The sequence below is a fragment of the Geotrypetes seraphini genome, chromosome 8, assembly GCF_902459505.1.
Source record: "Geotrypetes seraphini chromosome 8, aGeoSer1.1, whole genome shotgun sequence".
In the NCBI taxonomy this organism is placed as follows: Eukaryota; Metazoa; Chordata; class Amphibia; order Gymnophiona; family Dermophiidae; genus Geotrypetes; species Geotrypetes seraphini.
The window spans coordinates 31,164,063-31,190,254 of NC_047091.1; the positions used below are offsets into that span (position 1 = coordinate 31,164,063).

Below are 26,192 nucleotides of genomic sequence, written 5' to 3' on the forward strand. Positions count from 1 at the left end.
CAGGAAGGAAGGAAGAGCATGTTAGAACATTAATCACAATCTTTGGTTATATTATTTAAATCTGACTTAAGTGTCTTTCAAGTTTACAAAAAAATCTTTCCCAAAATTTATTTTTTTTTTTTTGCGGGGAGGAGGAGGAATAGGGATTTCTTTTATTTATTTTTTTGTTTTATCACTTAAAGCCCAATTCACACAGGGTTACCCCACCCAGGAAGAAAATGGCGGAAAGTCCTCGATATTAAAAAAAAAAAAAAATCAGGTCAACGGGATGAATCGTGGAATGGGTAATTTCATTACAGAGCAAGCATTGGATGGAAATGGGGCTTTTGACTAGAGAATGACACGGTGACAAAATTAATCACCGTCCCCGTCCCCGCAGATAACCACAGGAAATAATCCCATGTCATTTTCTAGTGTCTATTTCAACCTCATCCTTCTACACCAGCATTCTTCAAAGCAAAGCTTATGGGTCAGTGGTTGTGCCCAATTATACTTTGATTCTTTCCTCTCTCCTTAAAGAATGACATGAAGATGGTTTCCTGCGGTTATCCACGGGGACGGGGACGGTGATTAATTTTGTCACCGTGTCATTCTCTAGTCAAAAGCCCCATTTCCATCCAATCCGTGTCATTCTCTACTTTTAACTTCTTGTTTAAGATGCCACTTGAGAGTTTCACATTCTTTCTTTAGGTTAAATTTGATCATGGAATTCTTAGTTTTAGCCCTCTTAAGGTAGAGTTCAAACATTAATTGAGGAAAAAGCAGTACCACGCTGGGCTTATAACAAGTCAATACATTTTTGGCGATGCAAAGATATTGAGTGAAGTAATATGGAATGCAATATTCATGCTACAGTAGTTTCCTAGAGAGTTGGTTGGGTTTGCATGAATTTCTCAATTCCTATTTGTAATCTGCAATACTTTCAATAAAAGACCTTATCAAATAAATTAACATTTTATGGTCCTAAGGAAGTCCTCCTCGCATGCTTATCCGGCGTCTCTGGTTTTAGTTCAGCCTTTCCTGGAAGAACCATTAGTCCTGTAACACGAGTCATAACATGTATAGAGGTGTTCCGACATCCTGGCATTGGAAAAATGAGAAGACCTATCCTGGCAGAAACAGCAAGGCTCTCTATTAACAACGATACTAAAAGCTTTCCACTGCTATAATGTACAAAGTCATTAAATTCACTCTAAATCAGTCACTATGTCTGTGCACGGATCCATTCCAGCCCAGTGTTGCATGTCCTCGACCCCTGTACGTACAAACACGCACACGTGGAGACAGTAGGAAGACTCCCACGCTCCACAGAAGTCACTGAGCAGACTTTCACTAAAAAGCAGTTTTTAAAACATCTACAGGACCGGCCCAACCATTAGGCAGATGTCTAGGGTAGCAGCTAGAGAATGACACGGGGTTACTTCAACCTGCATGTTCGGGTGAAGTTGTTCCATGCAGCTGCTAATTTGTTCTAATCAGAGCAAGGATCAGTTATAGGCAATAGCTGCTCTTTGTCAATAAGAAGCTAATAATTTAAAGTTATACACACCACTGAAACGATGGTATAGCTTTGCACACCAAGTGTAAAACGGGACGCACGAGTTTACGGAATAAGAGAGTAGAGGCTCCGATTCAAGGTCGTTGACCTGGCTTGTCTTCCCAAATTCCACCTTCAAGTGTATTAGAGCTTTTGATAAACTGCCCATCGCATTGCATCTGGGAGATGTACGTTTACAGAAATAATAGCCAGAGAGAGGAAATCGACAGTGTGTGGGAAGGAAGAAAAGAGAAAAGGAGGAGGAACGCTATTCATTCATTCATTTATTTGATTCGTTTTATATTCTATCCCCCCCCCCTCCAACGAGCTCCGAACGGGTTACACGGTTGACATATATAAAGCATAGACAAACAGATTATGAATTAAAATGTGTACGGTAACGTTAGAGAGTCAAGATTAGCATACAATATAGTCGTTTCGAGTTTAACATACGTTCATTTCCATCTTCAGTTAACACAAATAAAGAAGAAACTGCAAACAAATATATTGCGGCGAATGTCGCCTCCTTTATACAAACCAAATTTTTCTGCGGAGAGACTATCTCGGCAATTTTCAGGCTCACGTTTATTTTTGTTGCGGTTTGATTTGAGACCTTTAACAAATTAAGGGCCCCTGATGAAGGCGTGTGAACCGAAACGCGGACCGTGTCAGGTCCCCTGGTTTGTATAAAGGTAGCGACATTAGCCGCAATATATTTGTTGAAATAAACCCAGCCTGCATCTTGCACTCTTGTCTGCGGTTTCCTCTTTGTTCCGTTTTCATTGAGCTTTACTGCGGACGTATTTGGACTGTGCTTTTGTTTTTTCTTTCATCTTCAGTTAATAAACAAGACTGGATCTAGTTCAGTGTACGTTAGAATGCATATGGTTGGAAGGGAGTGACTGGATTTAGGGGAAGAGGTAAGTTTTTATCGCTTTCGTGACGATCAAAAGCCCTGAGGGGCCTGATGTCAAAAGGCAGTCGATTCCAATAGCTTGGTAGGAACTCGAGTGCATCGATACCGTGTGAATCTGTCCTAATGATGGAATGTCTAATAGTTGCTTAAACTGTGAACGCAAAGAACAAAGGGGCACATAAGGTCAGTGATGTAATGAGGGTAAGTGGCACCCCTCCCTCTTCCCCTGAACTATTTTTTTTTATTTTCCAGGCGAAAGCAACAGCGTGAACTTGCTGCCCGTGTCATGTCAGCTGTCCCTCTGACCGTCACTTCCTAGGCAGGGGGGGGGGGGGCCCGGAATTGACATTGGAGAGAGGAGACACCAACGAGGGCAGCAAGTTCACAAATGCTGCTCGCGCGGGGAAAATTAAAGAGGTACGAGGGAAAGGGCAAACGCGTGCGGCGGGAAGGAGGATGGGTCCTGGGGCCCTTTACAAAGACCGAACCCGGGGCACTCTGCCTCCCTGCACTCCCCTTACTACACCAGTGCATAAGGTGTTTCCCCGCGAATTCACGGTTCGCGAATCACGGACTCGCTCATTCGCAGTCTGCACCGACCGCCTCTCCCTGTAGTAAAGTCGGACTACACCAAATCAGGAGCTGCGTGTCAAAGCAGCATCTGATTGGTGTAGCCCGACTTTACTACAGGAAGAGGCGGTCGGAGCAGACCACGAGTGATTTTCTTCACCCACCGACGCTCCAGCTGCCCCTCTCCTGCCTCCCCTGCCTTTTGGCAGGCGAAAAACTGCATTTGCGGTTTTTTGAAATTTGCGGGGGTTCCTAGAACGGAACCCCTGCGAATTTTGGGGGGAGTACTGTAATTCAACTAGCCACAACAGAAGATAGCTCTTGACGTAACGCCCGGTAAACCAGGACCACAATCTCACACTGTATCCTCCCAAAAACTGGAAGCCAGCGCAAGTCAACCAATAAAGGAGACAGATGCTCTCTTTGTGATATACCCCCAACCACATATGTCGCTGCAATGCCCTTAGCAACAGAAAGAAACATTTGACAGAGATTCTACAGACTGCTGTCTTAGCCACCTACCGAAAGTGGGCAGGGAAGAGAGGGCTAAGAAGAGAGGAATTATTCAAAGGTATCTTTGTATCGATAGTTTTTGAGTGTGGATTTAAATTTGCTGCGTGATGCTTCTAACCCAGTGGTCTCAAACTCGCAGGCCCCGCCAGGTACTATTTTGAGGCCCTCGTTAGGTTTATCATAATCACAAAAGTAAAATAAAACAGTTTCTTGATCAAATGTCTCTTTAGCTATAAATGACAATATTATTATTAAGACTTAGCCAAAAGGAAAGATTTATAAACTATAACGAGTTTTTACCTCATCCAAAATTGTCATTTCTTTAATAAGACATTAACTATTTTTTCTGAGGCCCTCCAAGTACCGACAAATCCAAAATGTGGCCCTGTACACAGTTTGAGTTTGAGACGATTGTTCTAACTGGATATAGGAGGGGAGGGTGAATCTCTTCATAAAGGTGGTTAATAAAGCCCAAATAAAGGATTTAGAGAGAAGAGGAGGGATTTATGCAATGGACAATGAGTACAGAAGCCAGTTGGGAGGACAGATTCTCCATTTCACATGCTAGAACGTGCAGACATGGTTGCCAACTGATTCCATTTTATCTGAATGCACTGCTCCAGTCCCTGCTTTATCCAGCTACCTGTATGGAAAATGCAGAATCGTTACCACTGAGAAAAGGGCTCTTGTACCCCATGCCCTGCAATGGAGTAGAGGCAGCTCTGCCTCTCTCCAACTTTGGTATCAAAACTCTTATATCTGGCATCCCAAGTCCTCTAAATATTCTTCTCACTTTTACCTCTAACCCTTTGTTGTAGTTCCTACCTATTTCATCTACTGTAAACCGCGCCGAGCTCTACGAACGTGGAGATGATACGGTATACAAACCTAAGGATTAGATTAGATTAGATTAGCCAAAGGAGGAGAGAAAAAATCCCACACCCCCACGCTGGTAACCTTGCTAAGATTCCCCAAGGTGGTAGTAGGCAACCCATACATTGAGTTGACATTTTCTTTGCAATTCTGTTCTATCGGGGGGGGGGGGGGGTGAGGGGAGAGGGGGGGAAACAAATTCTCATTTAGTAGTGAACGAGGTGTAAAAGGATCTGTGCGTGCCTCTCAGAGACAGATGGTATAAATATAAAACTCATCTTTTTGAAAGCCATAAAGAGATCTGATCTCTGCAATTAGTTTCTCACTGAAAATGTCATATTGGAGACGTTCGCCGCAGGATTTCAAGCTCCAACAGAACACAATGTGAGACATCTGTGATCCTGGCACCGCTCTAAAGCTTTTCTGACCTAAGTTGTACAAAGTGCATTTCATCTCAAGAAACTGTTAGACAAACAACAAAGCATTCTGGTTCATCGTCTCATTAAAGATTTTTATTTATTTATATCGAGTTCTCCCCAAAGAGCTCAGAATGGGTTTCAGTTTACATTCACAGTGTTACAATATAAAGTTTACGTACTGGATGTTGCAATATATCTTCATATAACATAACAATCAGCTTATATACCGCAGGACCGTGACGTTCTATGCGGTTTACAAAAAATAAGATGCACCATTGAATGGAAGAATTAGTTACCCAGAGGGCACAATTTGAGGTTGAGGGGTGGTAGACTCAAGAGTAATGTTAGGAAATTCTTCTTTACGGAGAGGGTGGTGGATGCGTGGAATGCGCTCCCAAGGGAGGTGGTGGAGAAGAAGACAGCGACAACGTTCAAACAAGCGTGAGATGAGCACAGAGGATCTCTAATCAGAAAACAATGGGTATATATCGAAGGAACTAAAGCCAGTACTGGGCAGGCTCACACGGCCTGTGTCCCGTATATAGTTGAGGACAGGCTGGGGATGGTTTCAATGGCTGGGATGGTTAAGATGGGCTGGAGTGAGCTTTAATGGAGACTCCAGTAGATGGCACCTAAGCACACTACCGGGCAGGGCTCTGAGTTTCTGGCCCAGAAGTATCTAAATTAATTTATGGAGCATGTGTGGTTGGGCAGACTGGATGGACCACTCAGGTCTGCCGTCATTTATTATGTTACCCAAATATTTGGCGAATAGGTATGTTTTTAGATACCCCCTAAATTCTGGAACTGGAAGCCATCATCAATTGGTCCAAATCCTTATCCCATAAAGCTGCTCGATAAGAGAAAAGATGTTGGTGATCTTTTTTTTTTTTAAGTTTACAACCTTTTACAGGCGGAAAAGACAAAGTTCAAATGTGAGCTTCTCATATGTTTATTATAGCTCAGTGGTCTCAAACTCAAACCCTTTGCAGGGCCACATTTTGGATTTGTAGGTCCTTGGAGGGCCTCAGAAAAAAAATAGTTAATGTCTTATTAAAGAAATGACAATTTTGCATGAGGTAAAACTCTTTATCTATATATATATATATATATAAAATCGGAGGTATGTATGTGTGTATGTGCCGCGATCACGCAAAAACGGCTTGACCGATTTGAACGAAACTTGGTATGCAGATCCCTCACTACCTGGGATGATATGTTCTGGGGGTCTCGCGGCCCACCTGCACACGTGGGCGGAGCTACAAACAGAAAATCAGATTTCACCCATTCAAGTCAATGGAAAAAATGTAAAAAGCTGCCAACCCAAAAACGGCTTGCCCGATTTGAACGAAACTTGGTATTGTGACAGGGAAGCTCCTGTCACGGTGAAAACTACTACTAAAACTCCCCAGAATGCAGCACAAGGCTGGATAAAACCAGGCATGGAGTCAGGACAGCGGGCTCAGGCAAAAGAAGGCAAGCCCAGGCAGGTTCCAGCACAGCTGAAGAGCCAATTAAGAAAGGCTCTGCAGACCACTGATTTCCCCTATCACTCCTTTCCTGAAGTCAGGGAGAAACCTGAAGCTAATTTAGAAGGGGGTGGAGTCAGACCCCGGGGTTGGCCTTATAGGAAAGATCAATTTACTGGAGGAGGGAGAAGGGAGGAAACGAGAGAAGGAACTAGAGTGAAGAGAGAGGAGAACCAGAAGGAGTGGTTGAGAAGCCAAACTACTCACGTGGGTTCCAGGTCACAGAGGGTGCCTCAAGTCCAGCAGGAACGGAGGGCAAGAAGCCCACACCGAGGGAAAGGTGTTACTGCCCTGGAGAGGTATTGTGACTGGCAACTCAAGCCCCAAAGAGCAGGGCTGAGAAAGCCTCCCCAGAGAAAAGCTGCAGATAGTTTTGCAGACGTACAGAGAGGGGGAGGGGAAGCACAAACGGAAAGAAGTGAAGAAACTTCAAGCCAGAGTTCCCGGGAGTGTGAATGGGAAATGGACAGCATACTAAGTAATGAGATAAGTGAAGAGGGCATGGACCTTGGAGAATATGATGTTTGCATGTCCTAAGTTAAACTCCTGAAGAACGGTATCCTATTGTTTGTATACCCGACAGCATGAGCAGTGCGGGCAGAGTTAACAAGGTGCTAATAATGTGTTAAACAAATGCAGAGAGCTGAGAAGGAAAGGCTGGACGCAAGCCGTGCTCAGCTAGCTAGGCTCATAAAAGGTGAAGTCCAGAGGGAGAGCAATCAAGCCCGGCTGGGGCTACGAGCCAAGGAAGGCATTAAATGACTTATACGTTTGCTGGGATTTTACTTGTGATAAGGAAGTGCAATCTTGCTCCTTATTAGAACCTGGACTGTAAGAGTATAAGGGGGGGAGAGGCCCTCTAAGCACTGCAACCAACTGAGGTGAATGTTTTAGGTTTTTTTTCTTCTGCTGTGTATTTTCTTTGAACTTTGGGTTCGTAATAAACCTGATACTTTATTCTAAAGAATCCGGTATCCGGGTCTTCCTTCCACTGCCATATAAAAGGCGCATCAAAAATCTTACTTGTGGTCCGGGCCGCAGTTTCCTACTTACTCGGGGACGGGCCCGGCCACAAGAAGTTGGTGGCAGTGGTGGGATCGCGCCGCCCACAGGTTAGTGGAGGAAGTACGCCTCCAAAGAGACTGGAAAGGAAAACCCCAAAAAAAAAAACAAAAAAAAACGGCAAAACCACAGAAACACGAAGGTTGGTTTTTTTTTGTGTGCAAAGCAACAGCTGGTTTTGGCAGTGGAAAATAGTGCCAGAAAGGACTGTGTTCACAAGCTGGTAACACCGTGGTGTGGAATGTAGGAACAATTTGAGTGTGGTTTGGATTTTTTTTTTTTGAAAAGCCATAAATTTCTTAACCGGACTTTCTTGGAGACTGAGGATTAAAAGACCCAGAGGCAACATTAAGGCATCTGGAGGCCAACGTCAGCAAGAGAGTGGAGCGGAGTCCGGAGGAGCAGTTCCAGGTTCCGGAGTTCCTGGTTGCAGGAGTGGCTGGGGAGGCCCTAATATCCCAAGGCTGAGACACATCAGTCCCTGAGGTAACGGTACTTAGGGGTGGCTGATGTGGATTGGTGGGTAAGGGGGACCAGAAGCTTGGGGACCAGAAGGGGAACGCCATAGTTTGAAAAGTCCGCACTTGGGTTCCTGTTCTCTCTTGTTTGTATTTCAGGATGGAGGCAGCCAAGTTCCGGACTGGTCTGGAAGGGGAGATGCACCGTATGCAGCTGCATTTCCAGGAGATGTTGCAGTCGCAGGCAGAGCTTTGGAAGGCTGATCACCAAGCGCAGCAAGCAAGGCACACCGAACTTTTGCAACAAATGACTGCTCAGATACAGGCCATAAGCAACCTGGCGCAGAGGCCTGCAGTACCGGCGGCCGGCAGCGGTGATGGTGTCGTCGGGCCGGTAGGCGCTCCTTTCAGGGAGCCGATAAGACTGCATAAAATGAATGTAGATGATGACATACAAGACTATCTAGTTGGTTTTGAGAGGGTGGCCATGGCTTCGCACTGGCCAGTGGACCAATGGTCCATAAGACTGATACCATGTCTAGGGGGTAGAGCCTTAGAGGCTTATCAAACGCTAAGCGCAGAACAAGCGGGTAACTACCAAACTTTAAAGCAAACCCTGCTGGACTATCTGGGCCAGTCGCAGGAGCGGTATAGAGTCCAATTCAGGACAGTAAAAATGGTCCCCGGGGAACGTCCCAAGGCCCTAGTACAGCGCTTAAAGCGGTTGTGTGAGCGATGGATGGCACCATACGCTCATAACATACAAACAGTTATGAGCGAGTTGGTGCGAGAACAATTTCTGGAGGCAGTGCCCGGGGCCATGAAAAACTGGTTGTTAAAGCAGAATATTACCTCCTTAGGCCAAGCTATTGGGGTGGCTGAAGCATATTTAGAAGCTCAGCAACAGGGTCCCGCTGCGCAGGAGGGGGTAGGGTTCAGAGGTCCAAGCATCCGGAGAGCAGGAGGCATGTCCCGAGGGCTGGGCAGGGCTTCCCTGGCAGGCAAATGTTTTGCGTGTGGGAAACCCGGCCATCGTAGCCGACTTTGCCCTGCCAAGGTGAATTTAATGAACAAGGTGGGCTCCTGGGAAACACACCCTAAGAGAGAATGCATGATTCAGATAAAAATAGAGGGAATCCCTTTAATGGCCCTAATAGACTCCGGGGCCGATCAGTCCATACTGGCCCAGAAAGTATGGCAGCAGGTTTTAAGAGCCCGGGGTCAGAAAATCGATAAACCCCAGGGACGGTTGGAAATACAATGCATGCATGGGACATCCTTAACCTATGAAATGAAGGAGGTGTGGATAGAGTATGAAGGGAGAAAAGATGCTCTAAAAATGGCCCTGATGCCTAGACCCCCATATGATGTGATCCTGGGACGGGAATGGCCCTACTTTAGGGAGTGTTTTGGCATGCGAGGGGTGGAGGCGTCCCCAGGGCAGGAGGAGCAGTTGGCCCAAATCCTCCCCCTGGCAGAGGAGGTCCTAGAAGAACCCTCCCATAAAAGAAGGAAAAGCCGAGCAGAGCGGCGGGAGGACAAAAGGTCTTGCTCGCAAGGCAAGGGAGGGGGGAGTCACTTATCGTGGAGACCCTGGGTGCCTTACGAGGTGGCCCAACGATTCCCTACTCTAAGCCGGGAACAAAGGAAAGATCCCTCATTAGAGCCGGCTATAGAGCAGTGGGAAATCGCTGGGGAGGGGGCTTGTGAGTTCCAGGTGGTAGGGGGACTTCTCTATAGGAGAGGATGGAATCCTAGGGCCCAAAAGGCACAAAGGTGCTTAGTAATACCAGCCAGCTTTAGGAAGCAAATATTTTGGTCCATCCATAGGGACCGCGGACTAGACCATTTGACCCCAGGTTTAACCATTAAAGAGATCCAAAGGAAATTCTATTGGCCCGGACTAGTCCAAGAGGTAGTAACCTGGTGTAGGGAGTGTCCGAGATGTAGGAACGGGGGAGCAGAGAGGCCGCCCGTTAATCCTGAAGAGGCAAGCGTACATAAGGACAGGGGCCAAAAGAGTCCGCCCGGGAGACCTGAAGAGGTAGGTCAGGGTAGGGACCAGAGAGGAGAGAGTCTGCCAAGAAAACCTGAAGAGGTAGGTCAGCGTAGGGACACGAGAGGAAAGAGTCCGCCAGGAAAACCTGAAGAGGTAGGTCAGAGTAGGGACAGGAGAGGAAAGAGTCCGCCCGGAAAACCGAAAGAGGTTTCCTTGGCCAAGGTTACACCAGATAGGGAGAAGCCCATTTTAAGAGTGATGCGGCTATCTCCCAAGGCTAAATTGCCAGTCCGCGTGACGCCAGGATCCGTGGGCTGGGACTTAAGCAGTATCCAAGAAATAAAGGTGCCGAAAGGGGGCAGGAAAGTTGTGGATACGGGCTTAGTGATCGCTCTACCAGAAGAGTGTTATGGGCGCATTGCGCCAAGATCGGGTTTGGCCCTCCGGCAGGGCATACACATAGGGGCTGGAGTGGTCGATCCCGATTATCGGGGAACCCTTAAGATTTTGGTATTAAATCTAGGGGAGAAGGAATATAATATAAAAGAAGGGGATTGTATGGCTCAATTAATATGTGAGCGAGTGATGATTCCGGAACTGAGAGAGGAGGTGATAGATACAGTCACTGCTCGGGGGGAGCAGGGCTGGGGCTCCTCCGAGGAGAAAGAAGGGGTGGTAAAGAAATCCATGACCCGAAGAATCTCGTTACGGTTAGGGGAAAAGGCCTCTAAGAGTGTAAAAGAAGAAAGGACCGATAGGGGTTTAAGTAGGGGGGTATGTGACAGGGAAGCTCCTGTCACGGTGAAAACTACTACTAAAACTCCCCAGAATGCAGCACAAGGCTGGATAAAACCAGGCATGGAGTCAGGACAGCGGGCTCAGGCAAAAGAAGGCAAGCCCAGGCAGGTTCCAGCACAGCTGAAGAGCCAATTAAGAAAGGCTCTGCAGACCACTGATTTCCCCTATCACTCCTTTCCTGAAGTCAGGGAGAAACCTGAAGCTAATTTAGAAGGGGGTGGAGTCAGACCCCGGGGTTGGCCTTATAGGAAAGATCAATTTACTGGAGGAGGGAGAAGGGAGGAAACGAGAGAAGGAACTAGAGTGAAGAGAGAGGAGAACCAGAAGGAGTGGTTGAGAAGCCAAACTACTCACGTGGGTTCCAGGTCACAGAGGGTGCCTCAAGTCCAGCAGGAACGGAGGGCAAGAAGCCCACACCGAGGGAAAGGTGTTACTGCCCTGGAGAGGTATTGTGACTGGCAACTCAAGCCCCAAAGAGCAGGGCTGAGAAAGCCTCCCCAGAGAAAAGCTGCAGATAGTTTTGCAGACGTACAGAGAGGGGGAGGGGAAGCACAAACGGAAAGAAGTGAAGAAACTTCAAGCCAGAGTTCCCGGGAGTGTGAATGGGAAATGGACAGCATACTAAGTAATGAGATAAGTGAAGAGGGCATGGACCTTGGAGAATATGATGTTTGCATGTCCTAAGTTAAACTCCTGAAGAACGGTATCCTATTGTTTGTATACCCGACAACATGAGCAGTGCGGGCAGAGTTAACAAGGTGCTAATAATGTGTTAAACAAATGCAGAGAGCTGAGAAGGAAAGGCTGGACGCAAGCCGTGCTCAGCTAGCTAGGCTCATAAAAGGTGAAGTCCAGAGGGAGAGCAATCAAGCCCGGCTGGGGCTACGAGCCAAGGAAGGCATTAAATGACTTATACGTTTGCTGGGATTTTACTTGTGATAAGGAAGTGCAATCTTGCTCCTTATTAGAACCTGGACTGTAAGAGTATAAGGGGGGGAGAGGCCCTCTAAGCACTGCAACCAACTGAGGTGAATGTTTTAGGTTTTTTTTCTTCTGCTGTGTATTTTCTTTGAACTTTGGGTTCGTAATAAACCTGATACTTTATTCTAAAGAATCCGGTATCCGGGTCTTCCTTCCACTGCCATATAAAAGGCGCATCAAAAATCTTACTTGTGGTCCGGGCCGCAGTTTCCTACTTACTCGGGGACGGGCCCGGCCACAGTATGCAGATCCCTCACTACCTGGGATGATATGTTCTGGGGGTCTCGCGGCCCGCCTGCACATGTGGGCGGAGCTACAAACTGAAAATCAGATTTCACCCATTCATGTCAATGGCAAAAATGTAAAAAGCTGCCAACGAAAAAACGGCTTGCCCGATTTGAACAAAACTTGGTATGCAGATCCCTCACTACCTGGGGTGATATGTTCTGGGGGTCTCATGGCCCACCTGCACACGTGGGCGGAGCTACAAACAGAAAATCAGATTTCACCCATTCATGTCAATGGAAAATATGTAAAAAGCTGCCAACGCAAAAACGACTTGCCCGATTTGAACGAAACTTGGTATGCAGATCCCTCACTACCTGGGGTGATATGTTCTGGGGGTCTCGTGGCCCACCTCCACACGTGGGCGGAGCTACAACCTGAAAATCAGATTTCACCCATTCATGTCAATGGCAAAAATGTAAAAAGCTGCCAACGAAAAAACGGCTTGCCCGATTTGAACGAAACTTGGTATGCGGATCCCTCACTACCTGGGGTGATATGTTCTGGGGGTCTCGCGGCCCTCCTGCTCACGTGGGCAGAGCTACAAACAGAAAATCAGATTTCACCCATTCATGTCAATGGCAAAAATGTAAAAATCTGCCAACGCAAAAACGGCTTGCCCGATTTGAACTAAACTTGGTATGCAGATCCCTCACTACCTGGGGTGATATGTTCTGGGGGTTAACAGGGCCAGTACAAGGCAATTAGGCACCCGCAGGTAATCCTTGCACCCTTCTCAATTACTTTCAGGCACCTAGCAGTGCTTCACCCCCTCCACTTGCCAGAGATTTCTCTAGTTAAATTCAGCAATCATGGTCATCCCAACACCATCTCACCAAGAAAAATATTGAAACAAACAAACATCATATTTGTGTGCGTGTAAAGATAGATAATGAAAGCTAATCTCTACTTTCACATAAGTAAAAGGGAGAAATTAGATCTTACCTGCTAATTTTCTTTCCTTTAGTCACTCCAGACCAGCCCAAGACCTAAGTGGTGTGTATTTGGACTGATCTGGTGCTGAGGCTAAGGAAGGAGAAATTACATCTTACCTGCTAGCTTTCTTTCCTTTAATCAAACCAGACCAGTCCCACTACAAACCACATAGGTCCTGGACTGGTCTGATGCCGACATTAAAGGGCTATTTGCTTCCCTTTAGGTAAAACTGCACACTGATGGTTCTTTGAGTCGCTCTAGATCAGGGGTGTCAAAGTCCCTCCTCGAAGGCCGCAATCCAGTCGGGTTTTCAGGATTTCCCCAATGAATATGCATGAGATTTATTTGCATGTACTGCTTTCATTGTATGCTAATAGATCTCATGCATATTCATTGGGAAATCCTAAAAAAACTGACTGGATTGCAGCCCTCGAGGAGGGACTTTGACACCCCTGATCTAGATGTAAGAACCCACATATTTTTATGCATTTAAATGCAGTTTTTATGATGTTTTAAATTTGTTGTTTTTGTGTGTGGTTATTTTTAGCTTTTATCATATAGATTTTGCATTTTTTGGTTTTTGATTATGTATGTAATTTTGGAACCCGGTTTTGCGGGATATAAATTTTTTTAAAAAATAAATAAATATTTGGATGTTATGGCAGCTGCTCTTTGCTGCCCCCTAGACACCTAGAATTGTTTAACGGTTAAGCCAACCCTGCTATGCAGATCAGTCAGAACCTTGATGTTCAATTTACAAATCGGCATTACCTCGCTAGCTCAGAACTAGACTTCTTAGCTCTCTGACTTTGATGTAGAAAACAGTGCATTGGAACACGGTGCTACCTTTCAGCTCACAGCATTGTAAAACACACAGAATAAAATATTTTTACTCCCAAGGCAGCCAGTTAATGGCATGCAGATTACCAGGGCGTTGAAAAGCATACACTTTTAAGAAAAACAATTGTTGCTCGTGGCGGTAAACAAGGTCCGGGGGGAAAGGAAGGGGGAGGCGCGTGCGTGGCGAGGAGTGGGAAGAGATGGGGCGGAGTCGGCGCCTCCATCAACATGGCGCCCGGGGCGGTCTGCCCCCCCACCCTCCCTTACTCCACCACTGCATGTGAGAAAGTCTCACATTGGGACACAAGAAAACCATTTGTTAGAGCAGCTTAGTAAAAGGGCCCCTAAGCATTTTGAGAGCAAAGATGCAGCACCCAGGAGCCATGTGACTGCCACTGTTTGGTAGTCAGCATGACATGGGTGGCAGAAGAGCAGATGTGCAATGAAATTTGGACTGCACATCTAGTTATAACTGTATTAAGGCACACAGCATGGGAAAAGCTTAAAATTCCATCGGAAATCCAACCAAAGTACACACAGAATGCATTGTTCTCCATCAAGGACTCGCAAATGATCTTGTCAAAACATTGACAAAGCATCTCCATCTACAACAAAGGCCAGACTACAACCGCCACGAAGAAAGTCGAACTAAAAACACACAGAGAGACATGTATAACAAGTGCGCAGAGATGTTTGAAATTCCCTTTGATCCAAAGAAACCAAACCAAACCCAAAAACCTCACATTAACTTGGATTAGCTCCTACATCCCAGAATCAAAACTGTACCACGGCTGTTCACTGGAGCATTTATCAGCAGATTCCAAACACAATCGGCCTTCTAAAATAGAATTCTTGCAACAATGGAAAACCATGAAAATAAATTTATGAACTTCGGAGGAAGAAAAGTGCACAAGAAAGGTCAAATGTCAGCTAGAGTTACCGGACGGACGGAATGCTTTTCAAAGCCTGGCACTTTGGCAAGGATTCACTAACCTGCCCGATCGGGCCCGATCCGGGCAGGTCCGGCAGGTCCGACGAATTCAGGAAATAAAAATGTGCAGATGGGGGCGATCAGAAGAACGCCCCCATCTGCCTGCACGGCTCGCACATGTGCGATCGGTGCGCATGCGCAGACCCGTCCTAGCTGCAACTTTTTTTTTAAACTTTTGCACGGGGCAGGAGTATAGGAAGATTGCTCCTGCCACACATCACCGCTAGACCACCAGGTAAGGTCCATGCTCTGATCGCCCCCCCCAGCCACCTCTGATCACCTCCCTCCACCTCTGATCACCCCCCCCAGCCACCTCTGATCGCCCCCCCGTCACCTCTGATCTCCCCCCCGCTACCTCCAATTGCCTCCCTCCTCTTCTGATCGCCCCCCCCCCCGGCCACCTCTGATCGCCTCCCTCCACCTCTAATTGCCCCCCTCCCAGCCACCTCCGATTGCCTCCCTTCAGCTCTGATTGCCCCCCACCTCCGATCACCTCCCTCCACCTCTAATCGCCCCCCCCGGCCACCTCTGATCGCCTCCCTCCACCACTAATCGCGCCCCCGCCACCTCTGATCGCCCCCCCCCCCGGCCACCTCTGATCACCTCCCTCCACCTCTGATGGCCCTACCCCCGCCACCTCTGATCGCCTCCCTCCAAGTCCTGGGGCCATTTTTTTTTTTGGGGGGGGCCTGGGGAAAAAAACACAGATAATCAAAACCGCGAACATCGAAACCATGAATAGGGAGGGGGAAGTGTACTCAGGGCAAAGGCTAAATAGAGTTGAAATGAATATGTTGAAAAACACAAACGCTGTAGAGTTGCAAAGAAAGCTTACGATGCCACAGCTCAGCCGAAGTTTTTTTTTTGTTTTTTTTTTTGTGTTTTGTTTTGCAACTTCAGTGAAAGCCCGATGGAGCAGTGGACAACCTGGAAGCTGTGTGACTACAGAGCTAATGGCCTGAAAGGGCTCTATTGACAATTACCTGGAATTAATTAAGTGCAATTTTGTTCACATTGATTTCAAGGATTAAGAACACAAACAAAGGCCCAGCGTTGCCTCTTGATTTAAGATCATTATCTTTCTCGGAACTAGCTTAAAAGTATGCAGACTGGTGCACTTGGCAGTAACAACCGAAGATCATCAAAGGAGCAATGCCAAGGTCAAAGGGTCATGAGCACAAACTCACAGCAGAACACTAGATACATATCGGCAGCTGTACCAGCAAAAGTAAGTTTTCAAATAGTTAAGCCGACTCTGGTCATATAACCTCATCCTTTCCTATAACATTCCATACATTGCCCTGATAAATTCTACAAGCCACCTTAATAACATAAGAATAGCCTTACTGGGTTAGACTAGTGGGCCATCAAGCCTAGTAGCTCGTTCTCAGAGTGGCCAATACAGGACCCTAGTACCTGGCCAAAACCCAAAGAGTAGCAACATTCCAGAATCTCAAGGAGTAGCAACGTTCCAGAATCTCAAAGAGTAACAAGTTCTAGAAACTCAAAGAGTAGCAACATTCCAGAATCTCAAAGAGTAGCAACGTTCCAGAATCTCAAAGAGTAGCAAGATTCTGGAATCCCAGAGAATAACAAGATTCTAGAATCTCAGAGTGCCAACATTCCATGCTACTGATCCAGGGCAAGCAATGGCTTCCCCCATGTCTTTCTCAATAACAGACTAAGGACTTTTCCTCCAGGAACTTTCTTAAAACCAGCTACACTATCCACTCTTACCCTATACAGATGACAGCTTTTTATATTCTAGTCCCCCTTCTCCAGAATACCTTGCCATATTATGGCCAATAGTCAGCCAGCAACGGTCTGTTTTTGGTGGGGTTTTTTTAATACTGAATGTGGCCAGCTAAATTAGCTCCAAATATCTGGGGCTAATTTGCCCAATGCTGACCATTGGGGCCTATGAGAGTCAGACACATAAGGCCGGGACCTGCATAACTATGCTTCTTGTTTTGATGCACCCCCCCCCCCCCCACACACACACACACACACTGATCCCTTGAAAAACCCTCTCTCTAGCCCACTGCCATTCAGAGTCCTCCCACTGAATATCCAACCCCCAACCTTCTGCGGTCTAGTTAAGCCTCCCAGGCCTGCCTGGTATCCCTGAAGGTCCATGTGAGGGTCAATAGGAGCAAAAGCAAACCCCACTTGCTCCTGCCCCTTGTGGCTGCCATAGGAAATGGCAGCCACAACCTCTCACCCACTGGAATCAGGTTGCATGGCATTTTTCACAGTGAGCCCCTCCCCCGCTCCCCTTCCAGCACAGGATCTCAAGGCCACCAAAAATCGAAGGGACCATTCTCCGCTCAGGACTCCGATTTAGTGCTTTAATTGTAGTCAAAGGGTCAAGAAGCTCTTTCCTCATTTACAGCTGTGAACCTCAACACTGAACACCTTATGTATAGGTCAGTCTTGTCCGCTTTCCAAATCCAGGGGTGCTAATATGCCAGACCACTAAACATTTAGTTTTAGGATAAACTAAAACTAAATACAAATAAGACAAAAAAGTTACCCTTGGTCTCTACATCGATTGCGTTGGAATCTGGAGCTTCTCTTAACGTTGGAAAAAAACAACCAAAATATTAGGGGTTAATTTCAGACTCCTCCTTGACATACAAGGATCAAATCACAAATGTATGTAGTGAGACAGTTGAGACTGGTGAAATCTTATTGTTTTTAACATCATTTTGCTTTGGTGGTTTCGATGTTGACATTTATCACAACTCGATTACTGTAATCCTTTGCGTTTGAACTTAAACTCAAAAAAAGGTTAAAAATAAATAAATAAAATTTGCAGCCGATTCAAAATACTCTAATTAGGTTGATATATGTTCTGAAGAGAAATGATAAAAAAAAAAAAAAAAAAAAAAAAAAAAAGGAATTGACTCCAAAATATCCACAAGGAAGAAAATCCAGAGAAAACCAAAAAAACTCTGTGGAGTGACGATGTTCCCAAATGGACTTTATTTGAAAGTATCAAAGTTCCAAAGGTCCACTAAAATCATCCACATAAAATAATTCCATCCACATAAAAGTAAATCATCCACATAAGAGCCTTAAAGGACCTAGTCCGCTAGGGATACAGGACCCAACACAGTCCACGTTTCGACAAAAAGTCTTCTTCAGGGGGCCCTGGGGGTCCTATAAAGGTGTGTATGTGGGAAACAATTGTGTGGTGAACCGGAAGTGAGACACTGCTTGCATTTGCATTTTGTCGAAACGCAGACCGTGTTGGGTCCTTTATCCCTAGCGGACTAGGTCCTTTAAGGCTCTTATGTGGATGATTTACTTTTCTGAAGAGAAATGATAGCATTTCTATATTTTATAAGAAACTTCATTGGCTGCCTATCAAGAATCGCAGTTTAAAAGTCATATTATACAGGCAGAGGCTTCCGACCTTCTCACTCTGTTCTTTTCACGTTTGCATTATTCATGTAATAGATCGAGTAATACATTTTTATTGCAAGTTCCCACCTTTTAGAGATATACGTTTTAAATGTCAATTTAATTCTTCTTTTACATATGCTATTACTGTTATTTGAAATGATTTGCCTATAAAAATAAGGACAGAAGTTAGTTATTGGAGATTTCGTAGAATGTTGAAAACATTTTTATATGATACGATTGTAAAGTCTGTACTTTTAGTTAAAGAATTGTAAGGACATCTTTTTACCCAAGGAATTGTATTTTCGCAAAAAGCAAATACGATCAAGTTTCCCCACTCCTGTCCAAACTTCACTGGCTTCCAGTAATTTCCAGGGTCCATTTTAAATGTGCCTGCCTAGCTTTTAAGATCCTACACGGCATCCTCCTTCCCCTAATTCCACTATCTTGGAATTCCTCGAGTCCTGATACCACCAGGTCCACCCAAAAACCTTAAACTATCCTTCCCCATGCTAAAAGGTATCCTCTATGCGGGAAAATGAGGGCAATCTCTCTTCTTCAGAGCTTTGGAATAACCTCACTGCCCCACTACGGAATCTGGGCTCCTTCCAACTATTCCGAAAGTGTCTGAAAACTAGGCTATTCACAAAAATGTACCCTTATAATCAACCTCCAACCGATTTGTAACCAAGAACTCTTAAATCCTCTACTGTACCCTTTTTCACATCTTATTGTTTCTCCACATTGTGTATTTATGTAACCAAAATCCTCACTGTTATTTTTTTCTTCTCGCTGTATCCAAAATCTCCATTGTTATTTTCATTCGCTGACTGTCCAGCTCCTCTTGTTGTAAACCGCCTCGAACTACTATGGCTTTGGCGGTATATAAAAATAAAATTATTATTATTATTATTATTATGCTGTTCCTTCCTTATATTAAGCTTTTGTAAACCGTGCCGAGCTCTATAATTATGGAGAGGATGCGTTATATAAGCTTACGGTTTAGTTTAGTATTTTCCCAAAGAATTAGTATGGCTTCTTTTTTGATGTAAATCACCTTGAACTAAATTGTATTAGAACGATTCAGAAATCTTGCATTAGATTAGATTGGGATATTACCAACAAGCAGTGGAAATACAAAACTCAATGACTTAACAATTGTCCTGGTACTTGACACTAAAAAGTTCACAGGTAGTTTCCATTCTAATGGGAATGCCAGAGATGGAGCAGAGACTGCAATAAAAAGCCTCCAGGAGAGTCTGGCATGACAGCAAAGACAAGCCACCAATAACCACAACCATTGTGCCTCCTAGTGGCCACTGACAGATGCTACATCACACAATACATTTGTCACGTCTGGCACCATTTCATTACATTTAATTGTGGGGAATTAGGGAACAATTAAGACACTTCACACCCCATCTCTGCTCATTCCATGCCTTTCAATCTCAAAGAAATAGCTTATACCCACCCACCCCCACCCCAGTCCTTCTCTGCCTTCATCACATCCTGAATTCAACAGCAGAGAAACAGCTCCTGGAGAGTCATATTTGTGTCCCCTAACCACTGTTGATAATGTGATCCCCGTCCAAGCAAAGCATTTAGCGTCTGTGGGCACAGACTGCCAGCTCACTGGGAAAGGGACACTCTAACCATGTGAATTCTTTCACACAGTGCCGTCTACGCTGATGGTTCTCTAATGCAGTGATTCCCAACCCTGTCCTGGAGGAACACCAGGCCAATCGGGTTTTCAGGCTAGCCCTAATGAATATGCATGAGAGAGATTTGCATATGATGGAAGTGATAGGCATGCAAATTTGCTTCATGCATATTCATTAGGGCTAGCCTGAAAACCCAATTGGCCTGGTGTTCCTCCAGGACAGGGTTGGGAACCACTGCTCTAATGGAAAATAACCCCCGATCTCTTCAATGTCTAGACATGGTGAACCGAGTAATTGTACAGTCCGAGTGAAACCATTCAAGGGTAAGGGTCATGGATTTAATACACCGCCTTTCTGTGAAGCTAAGAAATGAAACAGTAATACATCCTGACAAAGCGACTGTGTTCCAGTAAAGAACTTGAACTAACCTGGAACGCATTCTGAATGGTGCGCTAGATTGGTACTGTAGCTGTGACATTGTTTCTAATCTTAAAAATATAGTTAAATGCAACGGAGCAGATCCCGCCTAGAGTGTGTTCGCATTTCATGTGACCTTCTGCCTAGAACTGGCAAAATATACATGTTTCAATGTAGCTGTATCACTCAAAGATCTGTCACAGCGCGCCAGTCTTAAGCACAGAAAGAGACAGTGAATCAAGGAAGCAGGTCCTTAAAAATGAGAATCTGCTCAGCCCCAGGAACCATTTCAGAGAGTGTGGTGCAGTGGTTAAAGCTACAGCCTCAGCACCCTGAGGTTGTGGGTTCAAATCCACCCTCCTCCTTGTGACCCTGGCCAATCTCACCAAATTTTAACCACCTCTCTTCCCTCCCCGGTCTTTCCCTTCCCTCCCCCTCAATCCTATGTACTCCCTTTCCTTCAGCTTCTCCTTCCTCTCTCGGTACTCTCCTGTAATTGAAACTGATGACCATTATACTTGACAATTGATTCTCTATATCTTCGCTGTATATATATAGTCTCTTGCATTGTGAACCGCTCTGAACTGTTTTGTGGTATTTGCGGTATACAAAAATAAATTTTTTATTATTATTATTATTATTAATCCCCCCATTGCCCCAGGTACATTAGAAAGATTGTGAGCCCACTGGGACAGACAGGGAAAAATGTTTGAGTACCTGAATAATTTCACGTAAACCATTCTGAGCTCTCCTGGGAGAACGATATAGAAAATTGAATGAATGGTGTGAAGTGTTTCAACCAGAGCTGCTATTGTGACATCATCATGCCTCATTCCACCAATAAGAGCCAACCTCATCAGTGATGTCACAATGGCTTGACTGTCCTATACTTGGCTCACTTTTACTACATTTTGATTTCTATAGTGCTGCAGTGGTTAAAGCTACAGCCTCAGCACCCTGGGGTTCTGGGTTTAAACCCACGCTGCTCCTTGTGACCCTGGGCAAGTCACTTAATCCCCCCATTGCCCCAGGTGCATTAGATAGATTGTGAGCCCACCAGGACAGACAGGGGAAAATGCTTGAGTATCTGAATAAATGCAGGTAAACCGTTCTGAGCTCCAGCTTCTCCAAGTCCCTGTCCAAGCAGTAGAAAAGTAACCGACAGGCATACAAGGAAGATCACAGAGAGAATTCTAGCTGCTAGATCTGTGGAAAATACGGGTTAACAAGAAGACCTTTTTATTGGGTTAATAACTTTGACCAGCATTTGGGAGTCATCCTCTGTTTAACAGATCAGTGGAGAAACAATATATCAACCCCGTGTTTAAACACTGGCTCATCTTAGGTTGTCTGCATAAGTCATTGCCGCAAGATAGGGGGATAGTGCCATCTCCTTTCACTGACCTTTAATGACTTATACAGACAGATGCATTTGTACTACTTGAAAACAGGGCACCTGAACTGTTTCGTCACTGGCCTCATGAACAGAGGATAAGAACCTAAGAATAGCCTTACTGGATCCATCTAGCCCAGGATAACTCCCAAAAGCTCGTCAAAGCAACGGTGTAAGAGAGATTTTTTTTTTTTTTTTTTTTGGGCTAACAGCATGCTCGTTAACCTTTGTTTTGGCCAAGATCATAAAGAGAAATCGCCCGCGTCACTTCGAAGCCACAGTTTAACCCTTTCAGGACCAAGGGACATATTTGTCCCATAACTTTAAAATCCTATAAATTTTGATTGGGATAGTCTACAGTTCTAAATTTGATATGTACGGATTCCATATGATACTGCCTTTATGTAAACAAACTGGTTCCGACATTCATTCATTAGCGTCGTTGCTAGATTGACGAGAAGATTCACTTGCCACACTGTCCATAAGCCAGAAGTGTGATTTTTTAAAATAAAAATAATGATATTTCACAAAAAAAATCAATTTTTTGGCATCTGCAAGCCCTTTTTACCATAAAAATGTCATCAAAACCACAAAAATTGGCCTACGATCCTTATGGTCCTGAAAGGGTTAAACAAGCGTAAAGGGAACAGAACTGTGAAAGAACTCTTTGCTGACGGACCAGAGGGCAGCTCTTTGAACCAAGGAACACCCCCTCCCCCCCCAAGTCTAAGGCCCAAATTTTCAGGGGCAGTTTCTTGCGCTTACCCCTAGCCACTATTGCTCTCTGCTCAGTTCCTCGCAATGGTGCTGAAGAACAGCTCCTCATAGCTCACCACAACCTCCCTATGAGAGCTTGCAAATAATTTCCCAATGTTTTGCTTCCCTGTAACCCCCATCCCCTTTATTCTGGGCAACCTTTAGGTTCTGGCACTCCTGCTTTTGGATTCATCAGTATACGAGATTTATGTAGCACCAAACAGAAAACCCCATTTCCCCAACTTAAGATTCATAAAGCCGCCTGGTACCAATGGTTATAAAAGTGACCCAAAGTCAGTGTGATGATAATGGAAAACCAGACAGCTTCAATTCACACTCGGCAGTGCCCCAAATAAAAGGGGCATTCCATCAGGTGTGTCAAAACCAGATGCAAGGCTAGCGCGATCACACAAATCGCACCTCGCACAGAAACCCCATTGCGTTTAAATGCATTTCATAGTTCCGTGCTACGAGAAGAGTCCACTGGAACCTCTGTCGCCAAACTGGAGCCTGGGGAGTTTATTGCATAAGCCGTCGTTTTATAGAACCTGAGGATCTGCAGGTCTGCTATATATCCCGACTGCCACATACGGAAAGCATGCAGATGAGTTGGGGGACCTTTATTATTCCAGTGGTACCTGTTCATAGGGTATTTTCTTTGTTTGTTTTGTGTCACAGCAGCTGTTTGTAACCCTGGTCAAAATCTTCTATTGCCCCAGGAACAAAAAAAAAGACTGCAAGCTACTAGGGACACACACACAAACATAGACATATATAATATAATGAATATATTATATACATATAATATATAAAATATACATATATAACATAAATAAGTTTTTTTATGTAAACTGCTTTGGTTGTACCACAGAAAGGCGATATATCAAACCCATGACCCTTTTACCCATTGTCCCTTATTTTTTTTTAACCCTAGGCTGAAATCCCGAATAAAAGCGTCCTTTCCCCAGCTGCATGTGCTGTCTAGTTAATGGTCACAACAATTTAAACATCTTTTAACCTGACCCTTTTCTTTTACAGGCTGGAACAGCAAAAACCCCAGTCTTCCTTTAAGGAGCTCTAATTTGCACCAAACAATGAAGGTGCTAAACCCAACGGAAATGACCCTTTCCTGGACACAGTCAAGGGCAATGTTTTGCTTCCCTGTGACCCCCATCCTCTTTATTCAGGGCAACCTTTAGGTTCTGGCACTCCTGCTTTTGGATTCATCAGTATACAAGATTTATGTAGCACTAAACAGAGAATCTATGACAGCACAAATAAAGGAAAGGTTTTAAAAAAAAAATTGCACGTTAGCAATCTGATTTCAGTGACTTTTTTCTTTCCTCCCTTTGTGCGTTTTGCAAACTCGTACAAAAAAAAAAAAAAAATAGAAGCTGCACTATATAAAAAGTGCACCGCACAACAGGGTTTAAAAAAAAAAAATCCTTATAGCTAACCAAGGACTTTGGGGCAGCCGATTTGCTATCAGTGCCAAGGGGCACTGCCAGCCGGCGGACTGAGAACTTCAGCAAAATGACTGGCACTTTTTGCAAGCGGGGGCTTTAGCCCCCTCTGCAACCACAGAGTCCCCCCCCCCCCTCTCCCGGAAAGAGCCCGGTCCCTAATAAGCGCTCAGGAGAGATCTGCAGGTGCAGGAGACACCCGGGGGGGGGGTCTCGTTCGGTGCAAGCTCTGCAGCCCCCCTCCCCCCCGGCCAACGCTAACTTCGCGCCTTACCCACCTTCCTCCGCCGCCGACCCCGCCAGCAGCACCAGCAGCCCCTGAAGCAGGGAGAAGAGGGTCCCGCCGAGCCGCCCCATGCTTCGCCCCGGCTGCGGCTGCCACTGCCAGCGCGCCCGGCTCTGGGCGCGCGCTGCCGCCAGGCGCGCACGCGCGCCCACCCCTCCCGCCCATAGGCTGAGCGGCAGGCGGGGGGCGGGGCGAGGCCAGCAGCACGTGCTTTTCATCATGATGTGAGGAGCCGGCAAGGGGGAGGGACTGAGCGGGGGGCGGGGCCGGCCCAATCATTAGGCAAGACTGGGAGTTCGCCTACAGCAGCCGCTTGGAGTAAGTTATAGAACAGAAATAAAAGCAATGATAAGGAAAGTGGCATCTAATGCATTTTTGTAAATTAGCTTTGCAACAGTGGATCCCAACCTTGTCCTGGAGGACCACCAGGCCAATCGGGTTTTCGGGCTAGCTCTAATGAATATGCATGAAGCAGATTTGCATATAATAGAAGTGGCAGGCATGCAAATCTGCTTCATGCATATTCATTAGGGCTAGCCCGAAAACCCGATTGGCCTGGTGGTCCTCCAGGACAGGGTTGGGATCCACTGTTGCAAAGCCCTGGTGGACAGGGCTGGGAACCACTGCTTTGGAAGGTAACCTTTCTTCTTCAGATCAGAAATAAGCAAATTTGGACAAATTGAATCAAAGCATGCCAAGGGGGTCTTGGATTGCTGAACGACAGAAATATGGATGGATGATAAAGAGGGTGACAAAGCAGCATGATTTGATGGGTTGTAATGTGATAGAAAACCAAGATTTTTATTAAGTCCTGGCTGGTGGGTGTCAAAATATTTTATCATTTTGATTTCTAAGGTCTTACCTTCCTGGATTGTCTTTAAATGTTCCTATGTGTATTCTCACCATGAACATAAGAATTGCCGCTACTGGATCAGAACAATGGTCCATCACGCCCAGCAGTCCGCTCATGCAGCGGCCCTCTGGTCAAAGACCAGTGCCCTAACTGAGACTAGCCCTACCAACGCATGTTCTTGTTCAGCAGGAACGTGTCTAACTTTGTCTTGAATCCCTGGAGGGTGTTTTCCCCTATGACAGACTCCGGAAAAGTGTTCCAGTTTTCCACCACTCTCTGGGTGAAGAAGAACTTCCTTACGTTCGTACGGAATCTATCCCCTTTCAATTTTAGAGAGTGCCCTCTCGTTCGCCCTACCTTGGAGAGGGTGAACAACCTGCCTTTATCTACTAAGTCTATTCCCTTCAGTACCTTGAATGTTTCAATCATGTCCCCTCTCAATCAGGAACTTGTCCAACTTTGTCTTGAATCCCTGGAGGGTGTTTTCCCCTATAACAGCCTCTGGAAGAGCGTTCCAGTTTTCCACCAATCTCTGGGTGAAGAAGAACTTCCTTACGTTGGTACGGAATCTATCCCCTTTCAACTTTAGAGAGTGCCCTCTCGTTCGCCCTACCTTGGAGAGGGTGAACAACCTGCCTTTATCTACTAAGTCTATCCCCTTCAGTACCTTGAATGTTTCGATCATGTCCCCTCTCAATCATCGATGCAGTGTTCTGGGTTTCTGAAGTGTTGTCCTCCAGAAATGATAGCCTGGTTTGCGCTTACATTGATTCTAGTTTTCAGCACCTGGCTTTTTTTTCCAATGTAGCACCCATCTTTACACTTTTTGCATCGAATGATGCGAAGGTATTGCCTTATTTCATTGATGTGCCTAGGACCGTTGACATTTATTAGGGGGGAGCAAGTCTGAAGATTCACCTAAGGTACCTAATACCCACCACTACAGGGTGCGTCTTTGAATTCAATTAAACCTGAGGAGCCTGGGATCGACTATGAAAGTGGAAAAAGAAGTTCAGAATATGAACGTGACGGGTTTACTGCATGGCAAGCTCTTCGCGCATCGCTGAAGTATTTCTTTCCCTCTGGACAGTCTCTTTGTTGTTATCTGAAATGCTCATTGAGCTTAGCGCAGGGAAGAAAAATTATGCCAGTCCCGTCGCACGTTGACATGGAAATCGTTGTTTCTTTGCGAAGGGGTGTGATGCATGAAAGATTGTTTCCAGAAGGGCCTGAGGCTTGCATTGGCAGATG

At 45.5% G+C, this 26,192-nt stretch overlaps 1 protein-coding gene and 1 long non-coding RNA gene across 3 annotated transcripts in view; one reads left to right on the forward strand and one right to left on the reverse strand.

Annotated features, from left to right (window-relative positions):
* Positions 1-23,478, forward strand: part of LOC117365119 — a 299,104-nt gene extending 275,626 nt beyond the window's left edge. The window contains exon 6 of the long non-coding RNA XR_004540357.1: positions 23,378-23,478. This is a non-coding gene — a long non-coding RNA (uncharacterized LOC117365119). The remainder of the gene's footprint in view (positions 1-23,377) is intronic.
* EPHA10 (EPH receptor A10) overlaps positions 1-24,264 on the reverse strand; it is a 231,232-nt gene extending 206,968 nt beyond the window's left edge. For both annotated transcript variants that reach the window (XM_033955095.1, XM_033955094.1), the window contains exon 1: positions 24,081-24,264. In XM_033955095.1, coding sequence (XP_033810986.1) covers positions 24,081-24,159 — 79 coding nt within the window. In that variant the 5' untranslated portion in view covers positions 24,160-24,264. The remainder of the gene's footprint in view (positions 1-24,080) is intronic.
* Positions 24,265-26,192: the final 1,928 nt, after the last annotated feature.